The 24,392-nt window shown below is 47.2% G+C and overlaps 1 protein-coding gene across 1 annotated transcript; it reads left to right on the top strand.

The window, feature by feature from the left end:
* Window positions 1-1,312: 1,312 nt before the first annotated feature.
* On the top strand, window positions 1,313-24,189 carry LOC144105276 (uncharacterized). The gene is made up of 3 exons (XM_077638419.1): window positions 1,313-1,868; window positions 17,954-18,122; window positions 23,681-24,189. Exons 1-3 carry the CDS (start codon window positions 1,352-1,354, stop codon window positions 23,922-23,924), a joined length of 930 nt encoding a protein of 309 aa, XP_077494545.1. The 5' UTR covers window positions 1,313-1,351; the 3' UTR covers window positions 23,925-24,189.
* Window positions 24,190-24,392: the final 203 nt, after the last annotated feature.

Here is a 24,392-nt window from a genome sequence, read left to right as displayed (position 1 = left end):
CACATGCCTTTTTGGTTAGTCTCCCCATTCGTCCATGCGGTTTCCTTCGCCGCTCCGGACGGCAGGGCAATCTGCCGGCCTCGACCTTGGACCTCTGTCCCCTTGGTGAAGGATTGCAAGACCACCTAGGGAGAAACTCGGGGGTAAGGGAAAACGCTGACATCACTTCCGAGCAGTTAGTAGATTATTTTTACGTGTGGAAAGGGGCGCGGGCATCTTCGGGGTGTACCCGCGATAGGAGCGGCGCCCGTGTGCTTTTCTCTCTAGCTACTCCTAGCTGGTGGGCGCTGGGTCTGGCCGAGTGCGGAGAAAGTGTCCGTTGAGAGCTGGTGCAAGGCGCGCCAGTTTGACTGTTGGGACGCGGCGTCCCTCGCCTCTGTGCAGGCGGTCAGCTAGGCCGGCCGCGGATAGTTGTGGCCGTATACTGACTTGTTTGTACCCATCTGTAAATAGCCTGTATAAAAGTTCGTTTCTCACTAAATCACTTCGCCTGCAAGTCATATCTTCGAGAAGGCTTCAAGCGGTGCATCCAGTTTCTGGAAATCAACCAACACCACCGGCAAACCTTTACTATGTGTGTGTAAAATACTCGAGTGTTGCTACCACCTTTTTTAGTAGCCATCACATAGTACTGTGCGCAATTCTTGCGGTACGTTGTATTGCCCCATACGCCTTCAAAGCCAATATAACCTGCATATAAACCAGTCTTGATTTTATTTGGAGTTTCTAGCTTTCTTACCCAAATCAGTCCTAGGGTTTGCATGCAAATACATTAAAAAAAGTTTTACAATGTCAAACCATGTACGATGTTTTCAATGTCACTAAATAAATATACACGAGGCACGCTTTTAGGGCATATCAGAACGAATATGCGCTCACAGATTACAAAAAAAAGAAGGAACATCAGTACATTTCACACGCGATTAGGTTCAGAGCGCGCTTTGAATTCAGTGGTCAGCCTAACCAAATCGGATGCCAAAGGATCAACTCTAATTCGCTGTAAATGTGTTGTTAGGACGCGGGCTTGGGCCCTGGCGATGACTTTGCAGATAACAGTGATTCGTGGCTAACTGCGCAGCTACATTGGTTGTCTCTTAACTTCGGGCAGGAATTCAGAGACGTCACAACAGGCTGAGGGATGGTCCGCGACGTATTGGTTGAACTGCGCGCCCTGCTGCGCAGATTCACGACGGAGGAACTCGAGCTGCTCGACGACGAGAAAGTGGCGTGGCTGCCACGGCTGCGAAGCATTCATCAGAGCATGGTAGCGGAATCCATTGTCTCGGCTGTGAGAGCTTCCAAGACAGAGGCGGATCACCTTCAAAGCACTGCATGGATTCGATGCTGGCTGATGCCCTTCGATGACCAGCGGAACTGGGTGTTCTACCGTGTGAAGGAAAGACCGACCTTTCATGGCTTCAATGAGGCGCTTACCCGCATGACTTCTGCCTTGAACCGGCTCAACGACGACGCCAGCGAAGTACCTCATGCTTGGGTTGTGCGTGGCAGTGCTGTTTACGCCTGCCTGCTGGTGGAATTGATTGAGCACTATTCCGTGGGGCGATATGCTGTTTACGTCTCCATGTGGACCACGCAGCCCCTATTCGGTGTCACATGTTCGTGTAGAATTCCTCTGCTCATTCAGGAGGTTTTTCAGTTTGCATTCGGCCGCGTCACCTTCTTATTCGGGAAAATTCGTGGCAGCCCCGAAGTAGCCTTGAAGAGAGGACTTAGCACCCTGAGCACCCAGAGCAAGTTTTCAGCCGAACCTCAAGGACAGCGGTATCCCATCACTGATCAGCAGCCGCGGGAAAGTCTGGCCGTGGGTTTCCACGGAGAACAACTGACTTCAGTACCGGGCGCCACAGGTAAGTGGTATATTAACTTAACCTTATTGCGCTTGAAATAATTTTTCTTCACAATACTTGTACCATCGCGGCCAATGACTGGAAGTGTTCTGCTGGACACACACCTAGTTGTGTGAGAAATGCGAATGAAATATTATTCAGCTGTGTAAACTGCATTGTAATATAGTTCGCACAAGATAGCAGAATGTAAGATTATTGCGGGTTACGCGGGACGTCCTTTTGTTTTTTTTAATCAAGTAAACTATTCGATTCAAGCAAATAACCTTCAAGGCGCTAATCTTTCGTTTGCAAGTGTGCTTCGCATTTCTGGTTTGTAGCAACCAAATTGCAGTCGTGTTAGGTGAACAGCAGTTTTTCTGAATGCCAGGTGCTCATTGGGAGGCGTTCAGTGCACTCAGCTTCAACTTGAAACTTTCGAGCCACTTGGCTAGAGAACTGCGGTGCCCAGCTTCTTCAATTAACGAACCAACGGCATTTTGGGTGACTATAAACTTTACTTCTGGTCTCCGGCATAGTATATTGGCACCTCAAGTGAAATCCAGAAATTTACTAGCAGAACGGGGTGCTGCCTGTTCAGACGTCAAGGCATAACAGACTCAAAGCGGGAATGACATCACGTGCGGGGTTGAAGAACATGCGGTAGGCAGAATTACGGATCTACTCCCAGCTTGCGCCATCAGTTCGTCTAGCACACGTGCTTTCAACAACGCACGGTAATCGCTGACAACCAATGCCGAGAACACGCAGCGTCTCGTCATGCATATCGAGTGCTATAGCCTAACAAGATATCGAGCCGCTTGGCGGAATGTTTTCATTATAGAATATGAGGGTCTATGGTAACGCGCACTGTACGTGCTAGTTACCGACCAAATAAATTACAGAGGGCACTCACTTGAGACCGCTTCTGCGCTATGTATGCGAATGTATTATCTTATTGCGAGCTCTGTTCCTGGTTAATTAAAGATTTATTCGCTCTCCATCACACACCTACTGATTTGCATACAGCGGATAGAAAAACGTATGCACAAGATTAACCTTTAATTGCCAAGAAGTAACACGGTTTTGCGCTCATGCATTGGTGGTCACTTGTTAATCTGGACGTGCGTAATTGAATTCCGCGTACCTTGCGAAGAAAATATATTTTAGAGCAGTTGCAGTATTAGGCGCACTATCTCAATTAGGGCTACATGCTTCGCACGTATGTGCGCACAGTCCTCCGTAAACGGCCAGAGACCACGGGAAAGGCGGTGGTGGCGATTTTTTCCGGTATAAAGGCGTATGTAACAGCAGTGTGTGGACAAAGTTTAACGTATTTTACCAGGAACTTTATGCATGTCTTGACAACAGCTGCTGCACCGTCAGAAAAGATGGGCATGCAATTCTCTCATCTCGCGGCGTCTCTCCACTTTTGCGCAGATGTGTACGTACGTCTTTGCAGCCGGCTTTGTGGCGGTCTGCCCACCACGTTGTGGGCAAACTGCTAAGAGTGTACGCCTGGCAGGCGGTCAACTTGGCGCACGCCTTTAGGCCTTTACTCAAGTGTTTGCGCAAAGGCACTTAGAGTAGAATCGATAGAGTGAAGGCATTATTTGCATATGTCTTAATGCATTAATGCAGCTCGAGAAGCATTAATGTCGAGACAAGACTGTCATGTGGTTTGTTTTGATTTAGATAGTATGTTACACTAAATAGATCGAACTGATGAAGCGTGAAAATTTGGGCCTCTTGGGCCATCACAGAAGAGGAAATATGCAGCGCAAAAAACTCTGGGAAAGAAGGCTAGAAACCGCGCTGGCACCCGAGTTATGTTTTCAGCACCAAACAAGTTGGGCGGCCTTTGCGAGAAGTGAACGAGAAAGAAAATCAAAAGATTTCTTGTGCCAAAAAACATGAAACCCGCTTTGCTGAATGCATTATCAGTCTTTTATGAGATTCCGCTAACCTGTGGCCGCTCGTGCTATAGCCGTTTGCACCGTCAGCTACACGCGCGCACAACACGATCACTGCGCATGTCTCATCCAGTAAAGGTTTGTCGGTGGTGTTGGTCTGGCGATTTCCAGACACTGAGTGCACCACTTGAAGGCTTCTCGGTGATATGACTTGCAGGCGAAGCGATTTAGTTAGAAACGAACTTTCATACAGGCTATTTACAGATGGGTACAAACAAACGTCAGTATACGGCCATAACTATCCGCGGCCTGCCTAGCCGACCGCCTGCACAGAAACGAGGGACACCGCGTCTAAGCAGTCAAACTGGCGCGCCTTCCACCAGCTCTCAACGGTCACTCCCTCCGAACTCGGCCAGACCGAGCGCCTGCCTGATAGGAGTAGCTAGAGAAAAAAAAATCAGACGGGCGCGGCTCCCTTCGCGGTTACACCCCGAAGATGGCCGCCCCTCTTTCCACACGTAAAATTAAACTGCTAACTGCGGCTCATCAGTTTTGACGAATAGGAAAGCTCAGAACTGATGTCAGCGTTTTCCCTTACCCCCGAGTTCCTCCCTAAGTGGTCTCGCAATCCTTTACCAAGGGGACAGGGGTCCAAGGTCGAGGCCGGCAGATAGCCCCGCCGTCCGGAGCGGCGAAGGAAACCGCAAGGACGAATGGAGAGACTAACCAAAAAGGCATGAGTCCACTTCTGACGGCGTGCACCAAAGCAAAACAAAATAAAACAAAACCGAATGCGCAGCCTAGGTCACTGCCTTCTCGCGCAATATTCGCAACACATGTACAAAAAGATGCGAGAGCGCGCCAAACCCTACACCTTCCCCCCAAGACTCGGCTAATCTATTCAAAGATAAGCCGAGGCAAAAAACAAAAAGGGTTCGGCAAGTGGCGGTTGAGTACCTCTGCACGAGCAAGCAACCGAAGCCTGCGAGCCCGCATTCTGCGACCCTTCGTCACACACACAGATACATGCTACTAAGGTCCACAGAATATTGACAAAAAAAAACACGCACAGAAATCCCCCGCTTTCGTTCAATCGACGTGTGCCTTACTTGAGTACAACGAGTACAGTTTGTTGTCCATTTACATAGTCCCCTGGTCCACTATCCCCAGCTGTCACTGCGGGACGTCCGACAGTGCACTATCCCAACAAGCGTTGGGTATTGTAGACAAGGCACCTGCGTTAGCGTGGTCGGCTCCTCTGCGATGTTCAATAGTAACATTCTAGCGTTGGAGCGCAAGAGCCCAGTGCGTAAGCTTTGCACTTTCAGGCACACTGCTCGTAAGAAAGGAGAGCGGATTGTGGTCAGTGATGACAGTCACGGTGGGAGGGGGGGGGGGGGGGCGGCGACCACCCACGTCTCAAACTTTTTTAATGCCCAGATTACCCCAAATGCCTCCCTCTCGATATCCGCCCACCGCATCTGCGATGGTGTGAACTTCTGACTGGCGAAGGCTATCAGCGCCTCAGTGCCGTTGTCAGAAAGCTGCGCTAAACAGGCACCGGCTGCTACTGCCGACGCGTCTGTAAAAAGAAGATACGGCTTTCGCGGGTCAGGAGTGGTCAGTGAAACCGCCTCGCTTATAGATTTCTTCAGGGCTTTCAAGGCGTTGTCCGTGTCATTTGGCCACGGTATTTTGTTCGGCACGCCTTTGCCTGTCGGGCGTGTTAGTGGTAGAGCGATTTCTGCAAAATTGGGAACATAGCTACGGTAGTAGCCGCACAGCCCAAGGGTGCTCCTCAATTCTTTCTTTGTCTTAAGGGCTTGAATTCCTTCGATGGCTTTAATTTTCTCTTTGGCTGGGCCATGCCGGCCTGAGCCGACAACGTGCTTCCGGCAGGGGATTGAAGGCATCGCTACCTGGCACTTCTCCCAGCTAGCGTGCAGGCCCACCTCCTCCAGAGTGCAAAACACCCGCTTTAAATGATGGATATGCGCTTCTAGAGATTGGCTGAATACGGCGATATCGTCTAGATAGGCGCAAGCCGATTCTTCCTGCCAGGCTAGCAACTTGTTCATGTTCCTTTGGAAGGTTGCCGCTGCGTTCTTAAGACAGAAGGGCATCACCCGCCAGGCAAATTCACCTAGGTGCGAAATGAACGCTGTCGGAAGCTGAGAATCCTGAGCGAGTGGCACATGCCAATAGCCGCGCTTGAGATCCAGAAGTGTTATGAACCTCGCGGCTCCGACTCGCACAATCAGCTCCTGGGGACAAACCATAAGAAATGCGTCCGTCTCGGTCACCGTGTTCAGCGTTCACCGTGGTCACCGTGTACCGGCCCGCCTTTTTTGGGAACGCACACGATCGGGTGTGCAAAAGGGCTTTTACGGGGTAGATGAGGCCTTGTGCAAGGAGCTCATCAATTTGCCTCGTTACTTCGTCTTTTAAAGCATCTGGGATCCCATAAGGGTGGCCTCGCCTTGGAGTTGCCCCCTCCGCGAGCTTTATGCTGTGCTCGCCCACGCGCGCGATCGACGGTTCGTTTGCAAATAATGCCTGGTTCTGCTCGAACGTGGCGTGCACCAGCCCCGCTGCATCCCTGTCTAAGTGGCTTGTTTTATCCGGCGTAGGCATTACCCGGTCCTTCGGGACGTTTCTTGCGTGCGGGGTAAATTTGATTTCTCCAAAACCGCAGTCGTCATCAAATATGACGCTCACCGAACTTACCTTCCCGACGTAAGGGCGTAGCTTATTTGCATGTACTAGCATGCGGCGACCGTCACTCATCTGCACAGAGTACGAGTGCTTGTGGTACCTTTTTGTCACCACCGCCGGCCCTAACCACTTCGGGTACATTTTCTCTGGGCTCTTGTCATCAAAGACGAGGACCGCCTCACCTTCGCTAAAGGTTTTTACCATTGCGTGCTTGTTGTAGTGCGACGAGTACGCCTCTTGCTGGTTTCTTGTCGTTACCTCCGCAATGTCGGCCGCGATCTCGAGCTGTGCTTTCAGATTTTTCAAATACTCAGCGGGAGCACTCGCTAGCTCCCCGGGTACCTCAATGTCTCCTGCCCAGCTTTGCTTCGGTATACCGAGTGGTCCTACTGGGTCTCGGCCGTAAAGCATTCGGAAGGGTTACACGCCCGTGGTGTCGTGTGGCACCTCCCGATAGGCCCGAAGAATAAAGGGAATGAACTTGTCCCAGTTTTTCGGTTTCTTTTCGATTACGATTGAGAGCATGGTCTTAAAAACTCTGTTCCACCTCTCCACCGCCCCATTGCTCTCCGGATGATTGGGAGCAGAAAAGCGCGGGGTACAGCCGAGTCTCTCGAGGAACTCCTTCGTAAGTGCGGCTGTGACATTGGTGCCGCAGTCTGAGCACACCACCTCGGGAACCCCAGTCCGGCTAAACACCGGAAGCAGCGCGTCGCAGGTTTCCCTGGCGTACGAAGACCTTAGGCAGACTACTTCTGGCCAACGCGTGCACAGATCTATTGTGCAAAGCGCGTACCAATGTCCTCGGACAGACGATGGCTCAATCGGACCTATGATATCCACGTTCACTTTCTCAAAGGGAAACTTCGGCCGATTGAGAGGCGTTATCGGTACCCTATCGGTTCGCCGGTGGTCTGAACGCACTTGACAGCTATGGCAGCTGTCACAGTGTTTGCGAATATCCGACTCCATTCCCGGCCACTAGAAACTGTACTTTAGGCGAGCTTTAGTCTGCCGAACGCCCACGTGTCTCCCCAATATGACTCGTGTGCTAGGCTGAGTGGGCCTCGTGCCGTAATCTTGGCAGTACTAACTGCTGTACCTCTCGGCCTAGCACCTGGTATTTATGATACAAAACTCCGTCTACGATAGGCATGCCCGCCGTTCCTTGCTTGGCGTTTTGCCAGGCCTGACGCAGAGTCTCATTCTCATGCTGCTCCACGCGAAACTTCTGTGCCCCGCTAAGCTCAGCCGTGCCGCTCGCCTGTTATGGCTCGACCTCATTACTGTCAACTGTCTGCTGGGGCAGGGTTTCGTCTGCGAACGCCAGGACGGGCTCGGTTCCCACGTCTGGCCCTGATCTATCTGGTCTGTCTTCAGCCGGCGGCGACAGAGTTCCCACCGCCTGCACGAGACCCTCACTGTCCGTTTTGCCCGAGTCGTGCAGCTGTTCCCATGCGTCTGCGGAAATTAGACAGTCGGCTTGTATGAGCTTGTCGGTGAGCGCACACAACACCAGTGTCGCATCGTCGACATTTTCGATCAGGGGAGCGCCATGACACAGCGCCAACGGAACTACTGCCAGTTTTGCGCCTGCCTTCTCTCCGAAAGCGGAGACGAGATCGATCGTCCCATGTGGGGATACGAACTCCTCATGTACAAGGCTTTCGCGCACTACGGTGAAATCTGCACCGGTGTCCACAAAAGTGCCAATAACCGCTTCCCTACAGCAGATTTTAATGTCCCTGAGCGCTGGACGCGTGGATTGCAAGGAATGGGTGGACACGCGTGCCGTTAGCCTATCATCGCGCGGTGGATTCTCTCGTCTGTCAGCTGGGTTCTCACGATCAAATAGGCAGTTCGCGACATGTCTCCAGCTTCCGCATCGGAAACAGCCACCCGACCGCGATACCGTTTTCTTTTCTCCTCCTGGCCTGACTGCGGCTATTCTGTCTCCTCGCTATGCTCCATGCTTCTGCGTAGGTGGGGCTTCAGTTCTCGGTCTTGGGGTCGTGTCAAATCATTTAAAGCTGTCGGCTTTCCTCTGAGCGCTTCCCTTCCCGGCGGCTTCCTCGTATGTCTGTAGCAGTGCGGCTATCTCATACGCATTCAGCCATTTCTCACCCTCGCGCAGCTTGACATATTTGTGTGCTTCTTCTGATAGCCCCGCCTTGAGTTGGTTTGCAAACAGTAGCTTCAATAATCCGTCAAAAGACGACACGCATCGTGACTTTAAATAAAAATTTAAGCAACTCTGAACGCGTGTGACAAAAGCCTTCTAGGTTTCTTCGCGGCGCTTGGTGGCCCCAGAAAACCGCGTTTGATACTCTGCGGCTGAACGTTTCAACTCGTCTATGACCACCGCCTTCAAATTATCATAGTCCCTGTGCTGCTCTACGGTGAACCGTGTCGATAAGTCGGTTACCGGCCCAGCCATCACCGGGAACACAAGCTGCTCCCAATGTTCCTTCGGCACGTTGTAAGCCACGAGCGAGCATTCCACTGACTCAAACCAGACGGGTACTTCACCGTTTGCCGGCAATTTGGGGAACGCGCCGGCGAGTAGCTTAGCCTACTGGCTCCACCGCTCGTCCTCGGGAGGCGCCGCATTCTGGCTTCGAGCACGCATGACTTGCATCTCGAGCTCTAAGGTTCTTTTTTTCATACAATTCCAACTCTTTCTCAATGTTTTGGCCATGTTGTGACCCCGACGCCTCGTTGCTGCCCCTGTCTCCACCGTCCCCCCTGTCACGCCTGTCACTACCGCTGTCCATCGTAGATGCCTTGTCGGGGTTAAGATGACCAAATCGGGTTATCATCAACTACGCAAGCCTTAGTCAAACAATGACCGCTAAGAAAACGCAGGAACCATGGAACTCACTCGGAGCTGCGCTCAGGGTCCTCTTTTCGGGTAGGAATGGCGGCGACCTCGGACCAGGTGCCGACTGAAGCCGCTAGCTGCTGCCGTTACTCGGGGATGCCGTTTTCTGTCCGCTGAAGGCCGTGTCCGCTTGAATCTTCCAACTGCCGCCGTTGCTCAATGATACCACTCAGTGTCTGTTGAAGGCCTTGTCTTCAGCGTTTCACGCCCGATGCGGTTCGCACCTTCGTACCCCCGTAGCCTGTCGTCCTTTCGGTATCTCGCCTTGGATACCGAACTTCGTCGTTCTCTCCGTGGATGTCTTCGTCCGTTCCTCGGGGCCGCTGCACAGCACCAGCACTGTCGACTGCACCAGTAAAGGTTTGCCGGTGGTGTTGGTCCGGTGATTTCCAGAAACTGGATGCACCGCTTGAAGGCTTCTCGATGATATGACTTGCAGGCGAAACTATTTAGTGAGAAACGAACTTTTATACAGGCTATTTACAGATGAGTACAAACAAACGTCAGTATACGGCCACAACTATCTGCGGCCGGCCTAGCCGACCGCCTGCACAGAGGCGAGGGACACCGCGTCCCAACAGCCAAACTGGCGCGCCTTGCACCAGCTCTCAACGGTCACTCCTTCCGCACTCGATCAGACCGAGCGCTTGCCATCTAGGAGTAGCTAGACAAAAAAAACACACACGGGCGCGGCTCCCTTCGCGGGTACACCCCTAAGATGCCCGCCCCTCTTTCCACACGTAAAAATAAACTGCTAATTGCGGGTCATACGTTTTGACAAATAGGAAAGCTCAGAACTGATGTCAGCGTTTTCCCTTACCCCCTAGTTCCTCCCTAAGTGGTCTCGCAATCCTTCACCAAGGGGAAAGGGGTCCAAGGTCGAGGCCGGCAGATAGCCCCGCCGTCCGGAGCGGCAAAGGAAACCGCAAGGACGAATGGGGAGACTAACCAAAAAGCCATGAGTCCGCTTCTAACGGCGTGCATCAAAGCAAAAGAAAATAAAACAAAACCGGACGCGCAGCCTAGGTCACTGCCCTCTCACGGAATATTCGCAACACATGTACAAAAAAATGCGACAGCACGCCGAACCCTACACATCCCAACAGTTACCGGTATAAATACCGGCGCACTTCGCAATAAAGATTCATTCCTCGCTCCGGCATGCTTGCTTGCTACACGTACGTCGGTCACACAGGCCATTGCCTCAACGACCGGCTGCATGAACACGCAAATTCATTGGGGACTGTAGCAGGTAGCAATTTGCCATTGCACTGCAAGAAATGAAAAAGCTGTAAATCAAAGCTGCAAGGAACTCTCGTTCTGCGTAGGTACAAAAAGAAAGAAGCGAGAGAAATCTTTGAGGCATTCGTCGTCGACAAAATGGGAGAGACCTATGTCAGCACACCATCCATCGCTCGCCTCAAGAAGGAAATGTCATATCTGAAATCTTGAGTTCGCTTTTCCAGATTAGTGTCTGTCCGTGCTTGATTTCCTTTTTTGTTTAACGTCCTACTAAATCACTCGATGTTCTATCTTTACTTTCTTGTACGGTATTTTTTGCATCCGCAAATAAAACCGTTTTCATTTGATAGTGTCAGCGCTTGTCTTTGTCTTTTTTTCTGTCGTCCGTGCGTTTTTTGCGTTGCAAATTTCCTCTTCTACAAGATGGAGGTTTCTGAATCTACGCCACCTTCGCTGGATGATGCTGAAATGCTTAAGAAACCTTTTGTCCAACCGGTAAAATACGCCCTTGTGCCAACTTTTCAAAAAACTTCACTGAAGAGAACAGTCAACCTCAGGGGAGCCTTTTAAGTACAGCAGTTCCCATTCCGATGCTGAGAAATTTCCTGCGTCCACCTGTTGTTCTTCTTTGTATTTTCTTTCTTTCCTGGAGTCTATGGCTAACTTCGTATGGTGTAACTACCCTGTGTTGCCCCATATATTGTTATAGCAGAGGTGCACTGCTGGCGTGGGTAGGACTTGTTTTTATGCGCCTGTCCCGTCCCTTGGTTGGTCTTCATGGAGGGTGGCTGGCACCATGAGAGAAGAACCCATATTCTTATGACTACCTCCTTTCTTTGAAATGATCGTCCAATGAAAAGACGGCGCATCGACGTGACTTGAATTTTTTCAAACAAAAATAGTTGCGGAACTACCATGTCGTGCATAGTGAACAAAAGCCAGCAAGGCTAATATCCCCCTTCATAGCATCTAAAGTTCTCACAGATTCCTTGGGCCAGAAATAGAACGTGACGGAGTTAGCTAGTGGAGACTCCTCGCTAGAATTCCTAGAGGTCACTCATATATTAAAGATTGCAATCATCGAAGCATTGATGTTGACATCCCAGTCTGCAACACCACAAAGATCGTTAAATATAATACATGGTGCAACCCTGGACAATGAATTTCTCTACTTTACAGACGAATAGATGGTGGCTGTGCTATCACATCAATTTGTCTTTAATATACGCAGAATAAAAATAAGCAAACGAAGTAAATTTCTAGGAAACACTTGGTCCTGACCTTAGCTTTCAGCACCCTGTCCAAGACAGTCGTAATAGGGTACGCCAAAATCTCCGTCCGACCATATATTCCTAACTCTAGACGCTGCTTCAAACGCCAAAGGTCTGGCCATGGCTACCAAAGCTTCCGCATTCGTGATAGATGTGTCAAATGTGTCACAAGTCATCACCAGTCGGATGACTGCGATTCTGTGCCATGGTGAACAAACTTCGAAGGTAATCACGCAGCTTATACAAGGCCTTGTCCCACTTAGAACAAGAAAAAAAATTATTGCTATCTAGACAAAGAAGATACGTCACTTAAGTAGCAAGAAGGCGCTATGCAAGTTTACAGGGCACTTTTTCTTTCATGCCACATGCAAACTTCCTCTATGTGGTGAATGGGCGCGCTGACAGCGGGGTTCGACACCTTCCCAGCTCGCAACCAGTGAGGACGATACAGGGCCACACGCATCTCTGGCAGATGCAACGAGAGCTGCTTTGCCACCCTCGAAAATGGGCCTGCTGGACAAAAAATTGGCAGCCCGCAAAGCTTCCCTCGTCCGGAAGAAGGCCGCACCACCTCTTCCCGCGGGCTCCCTGCGGAACTCCAGCGCCTCCAATTAGGCGATGGACACAAGTCAGAGCTCGCATTCGCCGCTGCGGTCGTGCAGCTCTCTGAGCCACCTTCTTTAAGCGGTTTGTCAGCTGGCGAATACAGGGCAGTGCCACTCATCTAGCCCGTTCATTATCTTGTAGCTCATATATCGTTGCCTGTTTCTCAGCGTTTGCTGTGTTTAACAGGCCTTCAGCAACGGATGTCACGAGCTTCCCAATGAAACCTGCCTTCGTCATGCACTATGCCTGCAGGCACTCACTTTCAATCAACTTGCGTGAGCAGGGCTTGTCTATGGCATACGAAGGCATGTCTTGGCGATTTGTTCTTTTACTAACTTAGAATGAGTCGAATTAAAATTTAAAATTTCTTTCTTAGTCCTTAGGGCTGGTACATATAGCAAACGCGTGCGTCAATCAGAAAAACTGCAACGTACAGGAACTGTAAGCTGCCACCTTTAGAAAGTTTGTGGGTGAAATTAAGAACACATGCACATGACTTATATGCATCCAAGATTCGTTTGACTAGAACATGCTTTCAGTCATTCTAAGTAGTTTGTGCAACTAAGATCACAAACTAGCCCAGCTTTCCGATTTAAATGCCTTACGTCTCTCAACTGTCTCATACAGAGCATCCCCCATATAATGCCTCTAGGTCGAAAGAAATTAACCATCACTTAAAGGCAGAACCAGGCTCACAGGAACATATTTCTTGAAAACCCGTTCCCTGCCGAAAGACCTGTTTTATCCCACACTTACAAAATGGACCTCCACAATACTGTTCACCAACAAATCCCTGTCGATCAGACCTCTGCTTTTCCGTCTCGAGGATAGTTTCCAAACCTTTGGAATGTTAGATACGCTTCATGGTGTCACCTCTAGGCACGAACCACTGCCCTCATGGCACAGCCTTCCGAGTGTGTGAATTCAGGTTTGCACACTTCCGAAAAAAAACAACCATCACAGCAGCACATATTAAAGTAATACTGGGCACTAGAAAGAAAAACTATGGTATTACAGAGCTTTACACTGATGACTCAAAAACACCAGGATATGTCGGAAACGTGGTTGTACAAGGTAGCTTACAACAAATGGTAAGACAATGTGGGTTTCTAACTGTGCATTCATGTTTGCTGCCGTATGTTATGTATTCTCTATAGCTGTAGGCAGAATAAAATTTTAGAGATCACTGCTGCGACCCGCACTGGCAGAGTGCGAAAGCAAACGCGTCAACGTGAACACATTAACACAACGAGATACCGCACCATTTGAGGCACACGAAAGCAACCCGCGCACTTGACGCCGGCGAGGCCACGGACGCAAGACGGTAGTGCTGAAGTGGAGGCGATGCACTCGCACGCTGTAGAAGGTTCTTTCCACCGCGCAAACGCTCACCCCACCCAGGCGACGCCCTCATTTCTAACGTCAGGGTGACCGCATTTCAGCCAGGCGTCATGACGCCATGCGTTACCATGGCAGCCGCGTTGGCAACATCTCCTGTCTCTGTCACATCATCATGATCATCCTCATCGGCCTGACTACGACCACTGCAAGGCAAAGGCATCTCCCAGGTCTCTAAAATATGCCCTGCCCTTTGCTAGCTGCATCCATGTTGTGCTTGCAAACTTATTAATCTCTTCCGCGCACATAGCCTTCTGCCGCCCCCTGCTACGCTTTCTCTTGAAATCCACTCCGTTACCTCTAAGGACCAACAGTTATCTTGCCTTCAAGTTACCTGCCCTGCCCAAGCAAATTCCTTCCTCTTGATTGATTTGATTGATTGATTGATTCAATTTTATTTCTCAACATACATACAAGGCATGCTTGTGAAGACATCTGGATCCCTAGCTAAAAGCTAGTTGGGATCCATGCAATTCAGTTTCAAAAAGAATTGCAGGCATAACTAAAATTAATTACATACATATAAAAGCTCATGAAATTAGAAATACATAAATGGGTACATAGAGCAACAATATTCAGAGCACCAAGCCTCTTTTGCATACGCATACAAACACACAAAAATACATGAAAAGAAAAAACGCTGGCTTCACTCATTGTTTATAATATTTCTTCAATGACTCAGGAAGAGTTTTACTACGTTTGAGTTCACTTGGAAGCTTGTTCCACAGCTTAATACCAACATGGGCCATCCTTCTTTCTCCATAGACATTTTTCGTTTTCGGAAGAAGGAAATTTCTGAGTGGCGTTGCGAGTGCATAGTGGTGGGATACAGAATAGCGATGAGTGTAACGGGTAATTGTCTTTAAGGCATGTGTGTATTGTCAAGACAGTCCTGTATTCAAGTAATGATTGTAGTGGCAGTATATCCATCTGTATAAAAAGAGGAGCAGTGTGGGCGTTGTATCCTGAATGTGAAATGAATCGAATTGCCCTTTTTTGCAATACCCTAAGTGGTTCCAAATAAGGTCGGTAGGTGTGGCCCCATGATTCAATGCAATATGATAACTGGCTTTGAAAAATTGAGAAATAAATAATTCTGAGTATGTCATTACCAAAATAATCTCGGCATTTGTACAGTGCAAAGCATGCTGCAGCTAACTTTTTACAAAGCGCCTGAATGTATGGCTTCCAGTGTAGGTTCTCATCTAGAATTATTCCAAGGTAAGTGATGCTATTGACAAGTGCAATAGGTGTTCCCAGCCATTGCACGGAAGGCAGGTTTTCATGTATGATTTTTCTGGAGCTCCCAAATATTATGCATTTTGTCTTATTAACTTTTACAACAAGTTTATTTGAAATAAACCAGCTGCACAAAGTTTCCAATTCTCGGTTTGCGGTGCTAATAAGTTCTGTTGTAGATTCATGAGCACATAGAAGAGCAGTGTCGTCAGCATACATAAAAACAGAAGTGTTGTGTGAAATGCGGCAGGTCATTAATATACAAGGAAAAAAAAATCGGACCAAGGACTGAACCCTGAGGCACACCAGCCGTAACTGTTTCAAAGTCAGAATTTACACCGCTAAGTTGGATCATTTGCCGCCGATTATTGAGATAACTTCTGAAGAATTCTAAACTGATACCGCTAAACCCGCAATGCACCAGCTTTTTCAGTAAAATTTCGTGATCAACAGTGTCAAATGCTTTCTTGATGTCCAAGAAAATTCCTAAGGCTATTTTATTATCATTTAGGAAAGTGTTGATCGTGTCTGTTAGCGATATGACGGCCGTACCAGTTGATCTGTTTGGTCTAAAGCTGTGTTGTTGAGGAGATAGCAAGGCTTCTTTCTCGAGAAATATTTTCACTCTCTCGACTAGCATGTCATTAACCAACGGTTGTTAACTTACCAACTCTGTCCACTTTCGGTCTTTTGAATTTACATCTATCATTTTTATTTCCATGGCTCGATGCGTTGTCTTTAACCTATGCTGAACCCTTTTCGTGAGCCTCCACGTTTCTGCCCCGTAGGTGAGTACCAGTAAGATACAGCAGTTGTGCACTTTTCTCTTAGGGATATGGGTAAGCTGCCATTCATGAACCCCATTCTTATACTTCTCGCTATTTCCCTCCTCAATATCCGGATCAGCTCTCACTACCTGTCCTAAGGAGGCGTATTCCTTTACCACTTCAAGCACCTCGCTGCCAGTTGTAAACTGCTGTTCCCTTGCTAGACTGTTGAACATTACTTGGTCGCATATTCTTTTTCAAGCATGGCACCAGTGCTGCTTTCCAATTCGCCTACAATATTGCCGCCCATCCTATTTACCCGTTGAGCGCAATTTGCCTTTAATGAATTAAGTATTCATTCTAAATTATTTATATATTTGTTCACTTATATCTCTCATGAAACACCAATCAATTCATTTCAAACTTTAATTCAAGTCCTTTGTCTATTTTGCTACTATTTTGCGTCCACGGTTGTTTTCTCGTCCACTCACTCTATTGACACCCGCATTATTTCAAAGGTTTTAGACATTTTGTCTCTAATTTTAAAACTAATCAATCTACCGACATGATTTCATCCTACCGAGATAATTTCAGACTACCGAGAGAGGAATGGCTTGCGAGCGTCAAAACTAGACGATAAATAGAGGGACGTTGAGCAAAAATAAAAAGAATATATTATAAATATTAGGGAACGTTACTGAATAAAACCTGAAATATTAGTTTGAATCGATGAGGAAAGGACGGGGAGGGAGCGGAATCGCTGAATCTACCATAGGTGAACTGTCCCGTTGCTGGAGCCTAGTTGAGTAGCGCCAAACTAAAGTAAATTTGGAACTCTTATAGTGCCAATTAAATATTTAAATGCAATTTCGCGAAAACGTTTGGTGGTTTACGGCGGAAAGGCGACATGTCAGGGAGAACTGATCTAACGTTCCTAGTTGATAGCAGAATCGGCACGTGTTGAGGAAAAGGACAAGATCTATGGTTATCTCGTGTAGTGCGACGAACTTGAAACTTCCTCCTTTGCACATAAAGAATGATTGAGCTGAATTTAGACGTTTTTTTTTACATTTATTGTTGTGTATTCATAAGGCAAGGATCGATAGTTTTAAGAGTAAGGCAGTGACAAGTGACTCAAATAAGACCGCGCTGCATAGCCTTCAATAGGCCTCCAGGCTTCAGAGACGTTATTCAAAATCATTATTTTTTACGAAATCTTTAAGCGCTGGTAAATCTTTCGATGGTGGAGTTTATTTCCAACGGAGACGTGAGGCTTATTGTGAGGGTTAGCCATACATCCTTATACGCGACTAAACCCAGCACAAAACACCACCAACAACCATATTATTTGCACCCTTGCATGCAATGAAAGAAAAACAAGAATGTTTTTTTCCCTAAAGAGTGCAAGAGAGGAATTTGCGCAAGCCGACGGCGACAGCAAACCTCACACAGTTTCTATATCCCTTTCCTATCTTCTAGAATATGTCGACCAGGTGAAAGGCTGCTAATATTTGATAATCGAATGAAATTTCTCGGAAGTACTGCCAAAAGAGTGGGACTTTCTTGCTGTTTTGAACGCTGGCGGCCTCTAAATTTAGTCATTCCAATAGGAATCACTGGGCCTTACAGGGCAGCCCTCTGATGCCCAGTTATTCATTGCTTGGGTCCGTTCCAACACCAGTGATCAGTGTTTTAAGATATGTATTTAGGCACTCAGCAGATCCTTGCAGATAATCTTTTACAGCAGTGCGTAGAGAACTCTTGGCGACATTGCGAGCATCCTAACATCCTACATAAAATATGCCCTATAGGGGCAAAACTGCGGCCAGCAATCCTATTATTCACATTCTTACTGACGCATCGTCTGTGAGGAATTTGCTGTGAAGACGTCAAAGGTCAAGCGTTTGCTTTTGTTTTTTTGCGATCTCAAAACGTGACGCACTCTATTTTGAGAAGTGATCCCCTGTACAAATATGCCACTCGAAAAAAATGTACCTGCAACGCTTACATACAAACTGTGGTTGTTTTCTGGCGTGGCCCTTGACAATAACATTTTGTCCTCATCTTCTTGTTATAGCTGATGCAGAACAAAACGCCTCCGAAGACCGAGGAAACTTCCCTTTCCCTGAGTGCTGGGAGGACTTCCAATCACAACCGGAGCTAGAACAGCACTACTCGCACGGGCATCAGGCAGAGATGAAGCAGCAGCACCTTCGCCTCCATTGCCCTTACTGGAGCTCCTCCAGGTCAGCCGTGTTTAGTCATTTACACGTTCGACTATAAATAATTCTCTTGAGTAGTAATATAAAAAAACGTTTTTTTTACGAAGCAGATATTTTACCACTTTATCAGAGAACGTCATCAATGCCAGAGTGAGCCGCTGTGTAAGACGCGAAATAGAATTTTCTTCGCGAGTGCACTGCCTGTAGACATCTAAAACTTTCTAATGATCATGATTTACTTTCGATACTTTTTTGTTCTTATGAATGTGAAGCCCAAAGTGCAATTTTTTTGATCATTATTGAGAATTTCATTTGTTGTAGTATGGCTCTCTAACATCACTTGCGTTGAAGTAACCTACTGCCATAACAAAATTTTGTCAGCCAGTTCCTTGCTGTTCCCCTTCATGGTTTGTGGGGATTTATAGTCCGAGACTCAGGATATGCGGGACATCGTAAGGAAGTGTTCAGGAAATGTAGGCCACCTGAGGTTGTTTACCGTGCACTGGAGTCGCACAGGACATGAGCCACTAGTGTTTCGCCTCGAAATTCGACCGCCGCGGCCAGGATCTAGTCCGCATCATTCTGGTCAGCAGCCAAGCGCCATAACCACTGAGCCACCGCGGCGACCTATATATTTATTCTTCATCATTATCCTCATCAGCCTGACAATGCCCACTGGATGCCAAATGCCTCTCCCATGTCTCTCCAATTAACACTGTCCTTTGCCAGCTGCGCCCGCTTTACGCCTGACCATTTCCCAATCTCCTACGCCCATCAAGCCTTCTGCCGCTACCTGCTACGCTTGCCGTCTTTTGGAAACCACACTGTTACCCTTAGGAGCAGCGGTTATCTTGCCTTCATATTACCTTGCCTGCCCAAGCCGATTTCTCCCTCTTGATTTCGACTAGGATGTCCTTAACCCATGTTTCTTCCGTCATCCACTCTGCCTGCTTCCGGTCTCTTAACATTACACTTATCATTTATTTTTCCATGGCTTGCTGCGTTGTCATGTAGCGTAACCTAAACCCTTTTCGTTAGCCCCCACGTTTGCCCCATAGGTTAGTACCAGTGAGATACAGCGGTTGTACAATTTCTCTTGAGGGATATTGCTAAATGGCCCTTCATAATCTGGGACAACCTGTCATTTGCGCTGTACCCTATTCTTATACTTCTACTTATTTTCCTCGAAGGATTCGTATGAGCTGTGGCTACCTGCCACAAGTAGGCGCATTCCGTTACCCCATCCTGCAGCTCGCTGCCAGTTGTGAACTGCTGCTCCCTTGCAAGAGAGTTTAACATTACTTTGGTTTGCGGCATGTTAACTTTCAGACCATCTGTTCTGCTCTGCCTAACTCATTGATCTTGATTTGCAGCTTACCTCCTGAGTGACTCAGCAAATCAATGTCACCGGTGAATTGCAGAATATTTAAGCCTTCTTTATTAACTCTTATCCGCAACTCTTTTGAATTCAGGCAACGGAAAACATTATGTACTCAGGTGGTGAATAGCATTGCCAAGATTGTGTCTCCTTGCCTGGAACATTTCCATATAGGAGTTTTATTGCTGACTTCATGTAGGACTATGATAGTTGTTCAATTGCTATGTATATCTTCCAGTATTTTGACATAAGGCTCTTCTACACCGTACGTTGAGTGCTAAGGTTTCCACTGAGACGAATACATACACCTAATGAATGAATGAAACATATATAGGCTGATTACATTATCCTCATTTCTCTATCTCAGCAGTGATAGAGTGAATATGATCTGTCGTCTTATATTCTTTACGAAAGCCTGCCTGAATATTTGTTGATTAAAGTCTAAAGTTTCCCCGGCTCTACTAGCGATTGCCTTAGAAAATATCTTGTAGGCAACGGACAGTATGATGGTCGGTCTGTAAGTTTTCAAGTCCTTAGCGTCTCTCTTATGAATTAAGGGAATGTTTGTGTTATTGCAAGCTTCTTGTACGGTCGAGGTTATAAGGCATTGAGTACACAGGGTGGCTAAATTTTTTAGCACAATCTCCCCTCCGTCCTTCAACAGATCTGCTGTTATCTGACCCTCATCAGCAGATTTTCTGTTTGTATTGCAACTGAGGCTTTCTATACTTCTTCTTTCGTTACTGACGGGATGACCCATTGCTCTGTGCTACTGTCTCTCTCAATAACATTTGGATTACTTTGGCTACTATATATATTTGTGTAGAATTCCTCGGCAATACTAACTATGTTATCTATCTTGCTAATGCCATTGCCCTCCTTGTCGCTTAACGCATAGATCTCGTTTTTACGTATGCATCGTTTCCTCTTCACCGTTTTTAGACTACCTCCGGTCTACAGAGGCTGCTGGATTCCCTCCATATTAAAATTAATTACGTCGGCTACCTTGAGCTTCTTTATTGCTTTCAAATGCTCTGCTAGTTCTGTTCGGTCTGTATGTTTAGGCGCCTTCATGCTTTGGCGTTTCTTAATCAGATCTTTCGTCTCCTGAGAGAGCTTGCCGGTATGCTGTCTAATCGTCCCACTGGCTACCTCTGCTGCGCACTCTGTAATGATAGCTGTCAGATTATCGTTTATTGCATGAACATTTGGACAGTCTTCCCAAGCTAAAGTTGAATATCTGTTCTTCAGCGATATCCTAAATTCCTCTAATTTCGGTTTTACCTCTAACTCGATAACAATCTTCCCCTTCACTAGCTTCTTCCGTTGCATCTGCAAGTCTAAGCTAATTCGTGACATTGCCCTTCTGTGGTCACTACAACGCACCTTTCCGCGGACGTCCACATCCTGAACGATGCCAGATTTCAATGTATAGTACGAATTCGGTTTGAATTTGTCTCACCATAGCGGCTCCTCTAGGTCCACTTCTTGTTCTGTCGTTTGCAGAATAAGGTATTCATAATCCGTAAATCATTTCCATCTGCGCACTCCACTAATAACTCGCCCTGCTATTCCTAGAACCTATCCCGTAGTCGTCTGCCACCTGGTCGCCAGGCTGCTTCTTGCTCATCTTCGCACTGAAGTCGCCCATCAGTACAATTTACTGTCTCTTTACTTTGCTCATTGGCGATTGCACGTCTTCATAGAAGCTCTGAACTGCCTAGTAATCACTGGATGTAGGCGTGGACGCCTGCACCACCTTCTGCTGTTCCCTCCAATTGAGCCTAATTACAGTAGCTGCCACCCTTTACTGAATACTATAGATCTCATGTACGTTGCCAGCTAGATCTATTAATATTATTCCCTTTTCTATTTTCCTTAAATATTAGCTGTTGCTGTGTATTCATTTGGTCGTGATTCCGAATGCGAGTTAATAGGGTCCATGGGGCTCATAAGTGATAAATATCGATAGACATAGTACACTCAGTTGGGCGCTGGACTGAAACATGAAGATGATCGCAATAAGTTCAAGGTCATTCAGAAAGGCTCAAAGCGTAGTCCAGAATATACCGGTTTTTCAATAAGATTCTTATATTGTATTGAAGTGCGTAGTGTTCGCTGCTTTGCTGTCACCGCTATATACAACACGTGGCATTCCAAAACTCGTTTTTTATTTCTCTATTTTGTCTTGCAACAGCGCGAAGACCTGTTTGTAACCTGTCGTGGAGCTGTCGGCCGCAAAAATAAATCGACAACAGTGCCGGGCAGGGTAGCGCCTGCGGGCCGCGTCACAGCGCTTTTATGTCGCGCCGCTCAGAAGGTAACGGAGTGCACTGTGTGGCGAGGAGCTTTGCTATTGTAACGAGTGGCTGCCAGGCATTATAAATTGCTAGCGTAGAGTTCGGTTCCTCTGCTGCTGACGGTCGGCACAAAGATGAGCGCGCAACGCCAGTTGCCAAGCAAATCGGCCTGTAGAAGAGCAAGCGGATGGCCGCAAGGCATCACACCCGAGCACTGTGAAGGAACGGGTTTTCGTTTTCTTTTTGTTGTATATATATATTGCCCTCAGAGTATATGATACTGCCTATCACTTGCGTCCAGCGGTGCTTGACGCAGCACAGCTCAGGTGGCGTGGCGCTCACTTTCACAATAATAATTGGTTGGTTTTTTGGGGGGGAAAGGAAATGGCGCAGTATCTGTCTCATATATCGTTGGACACCTGAACCGCGCCATAAGGGAAGGAATAATGGAGGGAGTGAAAGAAGAAAGGAAAAAGGAGGTGCCGTAATGAAGGGCTCTGGAATAATTTCGACCACCTGGGGATCTTTAACGTGCACTGACATCGCACAGCACACGGGTGCCTTAGCGTTTTAGCCATCGGCCATACCATGCTGAATACGCCGGTTCTCGTCCGATCACTTTCACAAGCCGGTGCAATAAGTTGCTGAGGCGGCTAGCTTTCCTGTAGGCACTGATTCTTTCCCCATACTGACCTTTCGACATTGGCTCCGCAATAGGTTTCGTAATCTGTTAAGGAAGTCCTTTGAAAATATTTTGTGTGCCACAAAAGGCACTTTCCGATGATCTTTTATTTTGCCTTCATTACCTTTCCGTCACTACCTTCAACAAGCAAGCATTAGATAACCTAGGCGAAACAACTGGACGCCTATGACTATTTTATGAGCACTGGATAGCATAATGCCAAAAGCTGGCATTAAGAATTCGTGGTGGTGCGTACTGGGACTCCGCATGAAAGATCTCACGGAAGTTTTGCACGCATCAACTGTTTACCACAAGATTTTAAGAAGCCTGCCTATACTCTGAAAAACTCCAAGTGAAATATCTCCTGGGGGTTGAAAGGAACCGCTGCGTCCACTGTACGATGACCTATTTTTAACTGCCCTCATATATCTCCGGAGCTTTAAGTTAAATACCATTCCTTACAGCTTCAGTGTGTTCATTCAGAAAGAAGCATTTACTCGGCCATTTGTTTCTTGAATACCTTTTCCTTCCTAATTTTAGGGACAGTTTTCCGCTTCGTTCCACTCAACCGACTAATGCGCCTACCTTAATTCTAAAAACGGTCATTAAAGAAAGATTACAGCAATTAAAACTGATATATAAGCAGTGAAGGAGTATGGTAACAACTAATCATATGTCCATAGTTATGCTGTGATTTTTATATAAAGAATTCACACTGGTTTCCCACTTTTCAACCCGACACTCTTAGCGCGTAGCTTCGCTCTCTTGTTCTTTAAAGCGGACAGCTGGGATTGTTTGTGATCTTTAGATTCTATGCACATAGTAACTAGCGCTGAATACATGGACAGAAGAGAGACGGACACCACGAACGCTAGTTGTGCCCGTCTCTCTTCTGTCCTTGTCTTTAGCGCTAGTTACCATTGTGCATTGAATCTTATTCTTAAAACATCATAGTGAGGTGTAAGTGTTCCAGAGCATGTATGCAGCATAATGGAAGTACTGTGTAATCCCCCTGCAACAGAATGTCAGTGCCAACTACTTAAAGGGCATTGAAGGACATTAGTTTTCTTCTTCAACAACCAATACAAACGAATTTTTTTCGATAAGAATAGTTCTCTCTTGTGTGCGCCATACTAATTTAGCAGTCATGAGAACGTAAAGAATACCTCTGTTGGAAAACCGGCACTCGCAATTTTTTCACTTTTTCAATGTGCTTTTGCAGTTCACAACTAGAGACGCACCTACAATCTCACAGAGCAGAAGTCAGTTCCTCCAGCAAGATCTCCTCCACTCAGCCTGCGAAAGAGACAGCTCCGAGGGAAGAATCTGCATTCAGGCCTTTACACACATGCCGGTCATGTGGTGAATGTTTCCCCAATGGTTCGCTTCTGCGTCGGCACCATGAACAGTGTTCTGCTATACGGCATCTTTCCTGTCCATACTGCGGTTTATTCGTCCCTGACTAGTCCTCTCTTGAGATTCATGTTCTGTTGCACGCTACATAGCTTGATTTTATTTTATGTTGACAATATTTACAACCGACAGATTGTTTTAACGTACAATGCTACTGGATTTTATAGTTCTTTACTTCTGACATATGCGCCGCATGCAAAACGAGCCCGTACATCTTTTAGAAAGAAAATAGCGCGCTGCATACAAATGCTTCACGCTGATTGTAAGACCACTACTGGTTTGAGATTGCGAAGAAATAGAGACATAATACAATTTCTATACTAGGCTATTATCTACGCAACACTCGGCCAAAGCAGTGGCCCAGTAGATGGAGGAATTTCTTCATGATCGGCATATGATTAGTGCGGATCTCCTCAGTTGCATATTTGCCAATGGATGCTAAGGAGTAAGTTCTTGGATGCCGGTGAAAACGAGGAAAAACTTTTAGAACATTTGAGAATGGATAACGCTTGAACCTCATG

The sequence above is a fragment of the Amblyomma americanum genome, chromosome 9 (genome assembly GCF_052857255.1).
Source record: "Amblyomma americanum isolate KBUSLIRL-KWMA chromosome 9, ASM5285725v1, whole genome shotgun sequence".
Taxonomy (NCBI): domain Eukaryota; kingdom Metazoa; phylum Arthropoda; class Arachnida; order Ixodida; family Ixodidae; genus Amblyomma; species Amblyomma americanum.
Note: the sequence above shows the minus strand (reverse complement) of the source record. Positions and strands in the feature narration are given on the sequence as shown.

Excerpts from the sequence above, each read along its gene's own strand:
- LOC144105276 (XM_077638419.1), top strand. The coding sequence starts at position 1,352 with ATGCCCTTCGATGACCAGCGGAACTGGGTGTTCTACCGTGTGAAGGAA. Across the intron at positions 1,869-17,953 it reads TTCAGTACCGGGCGCCACAG|CTGATGCAGAACAAAACGCC; the intron begins GTAAGTGGTATA and ends TTCTTGTTATAG. Across the intron at positions 18,123-23,680 it reads CCTTACTGGAGCTCCTCCAG|TTCACAACTAGAGACGCACC; the intron begins GTCAGCCGTGTT and ends GTGCTTTTGCAG.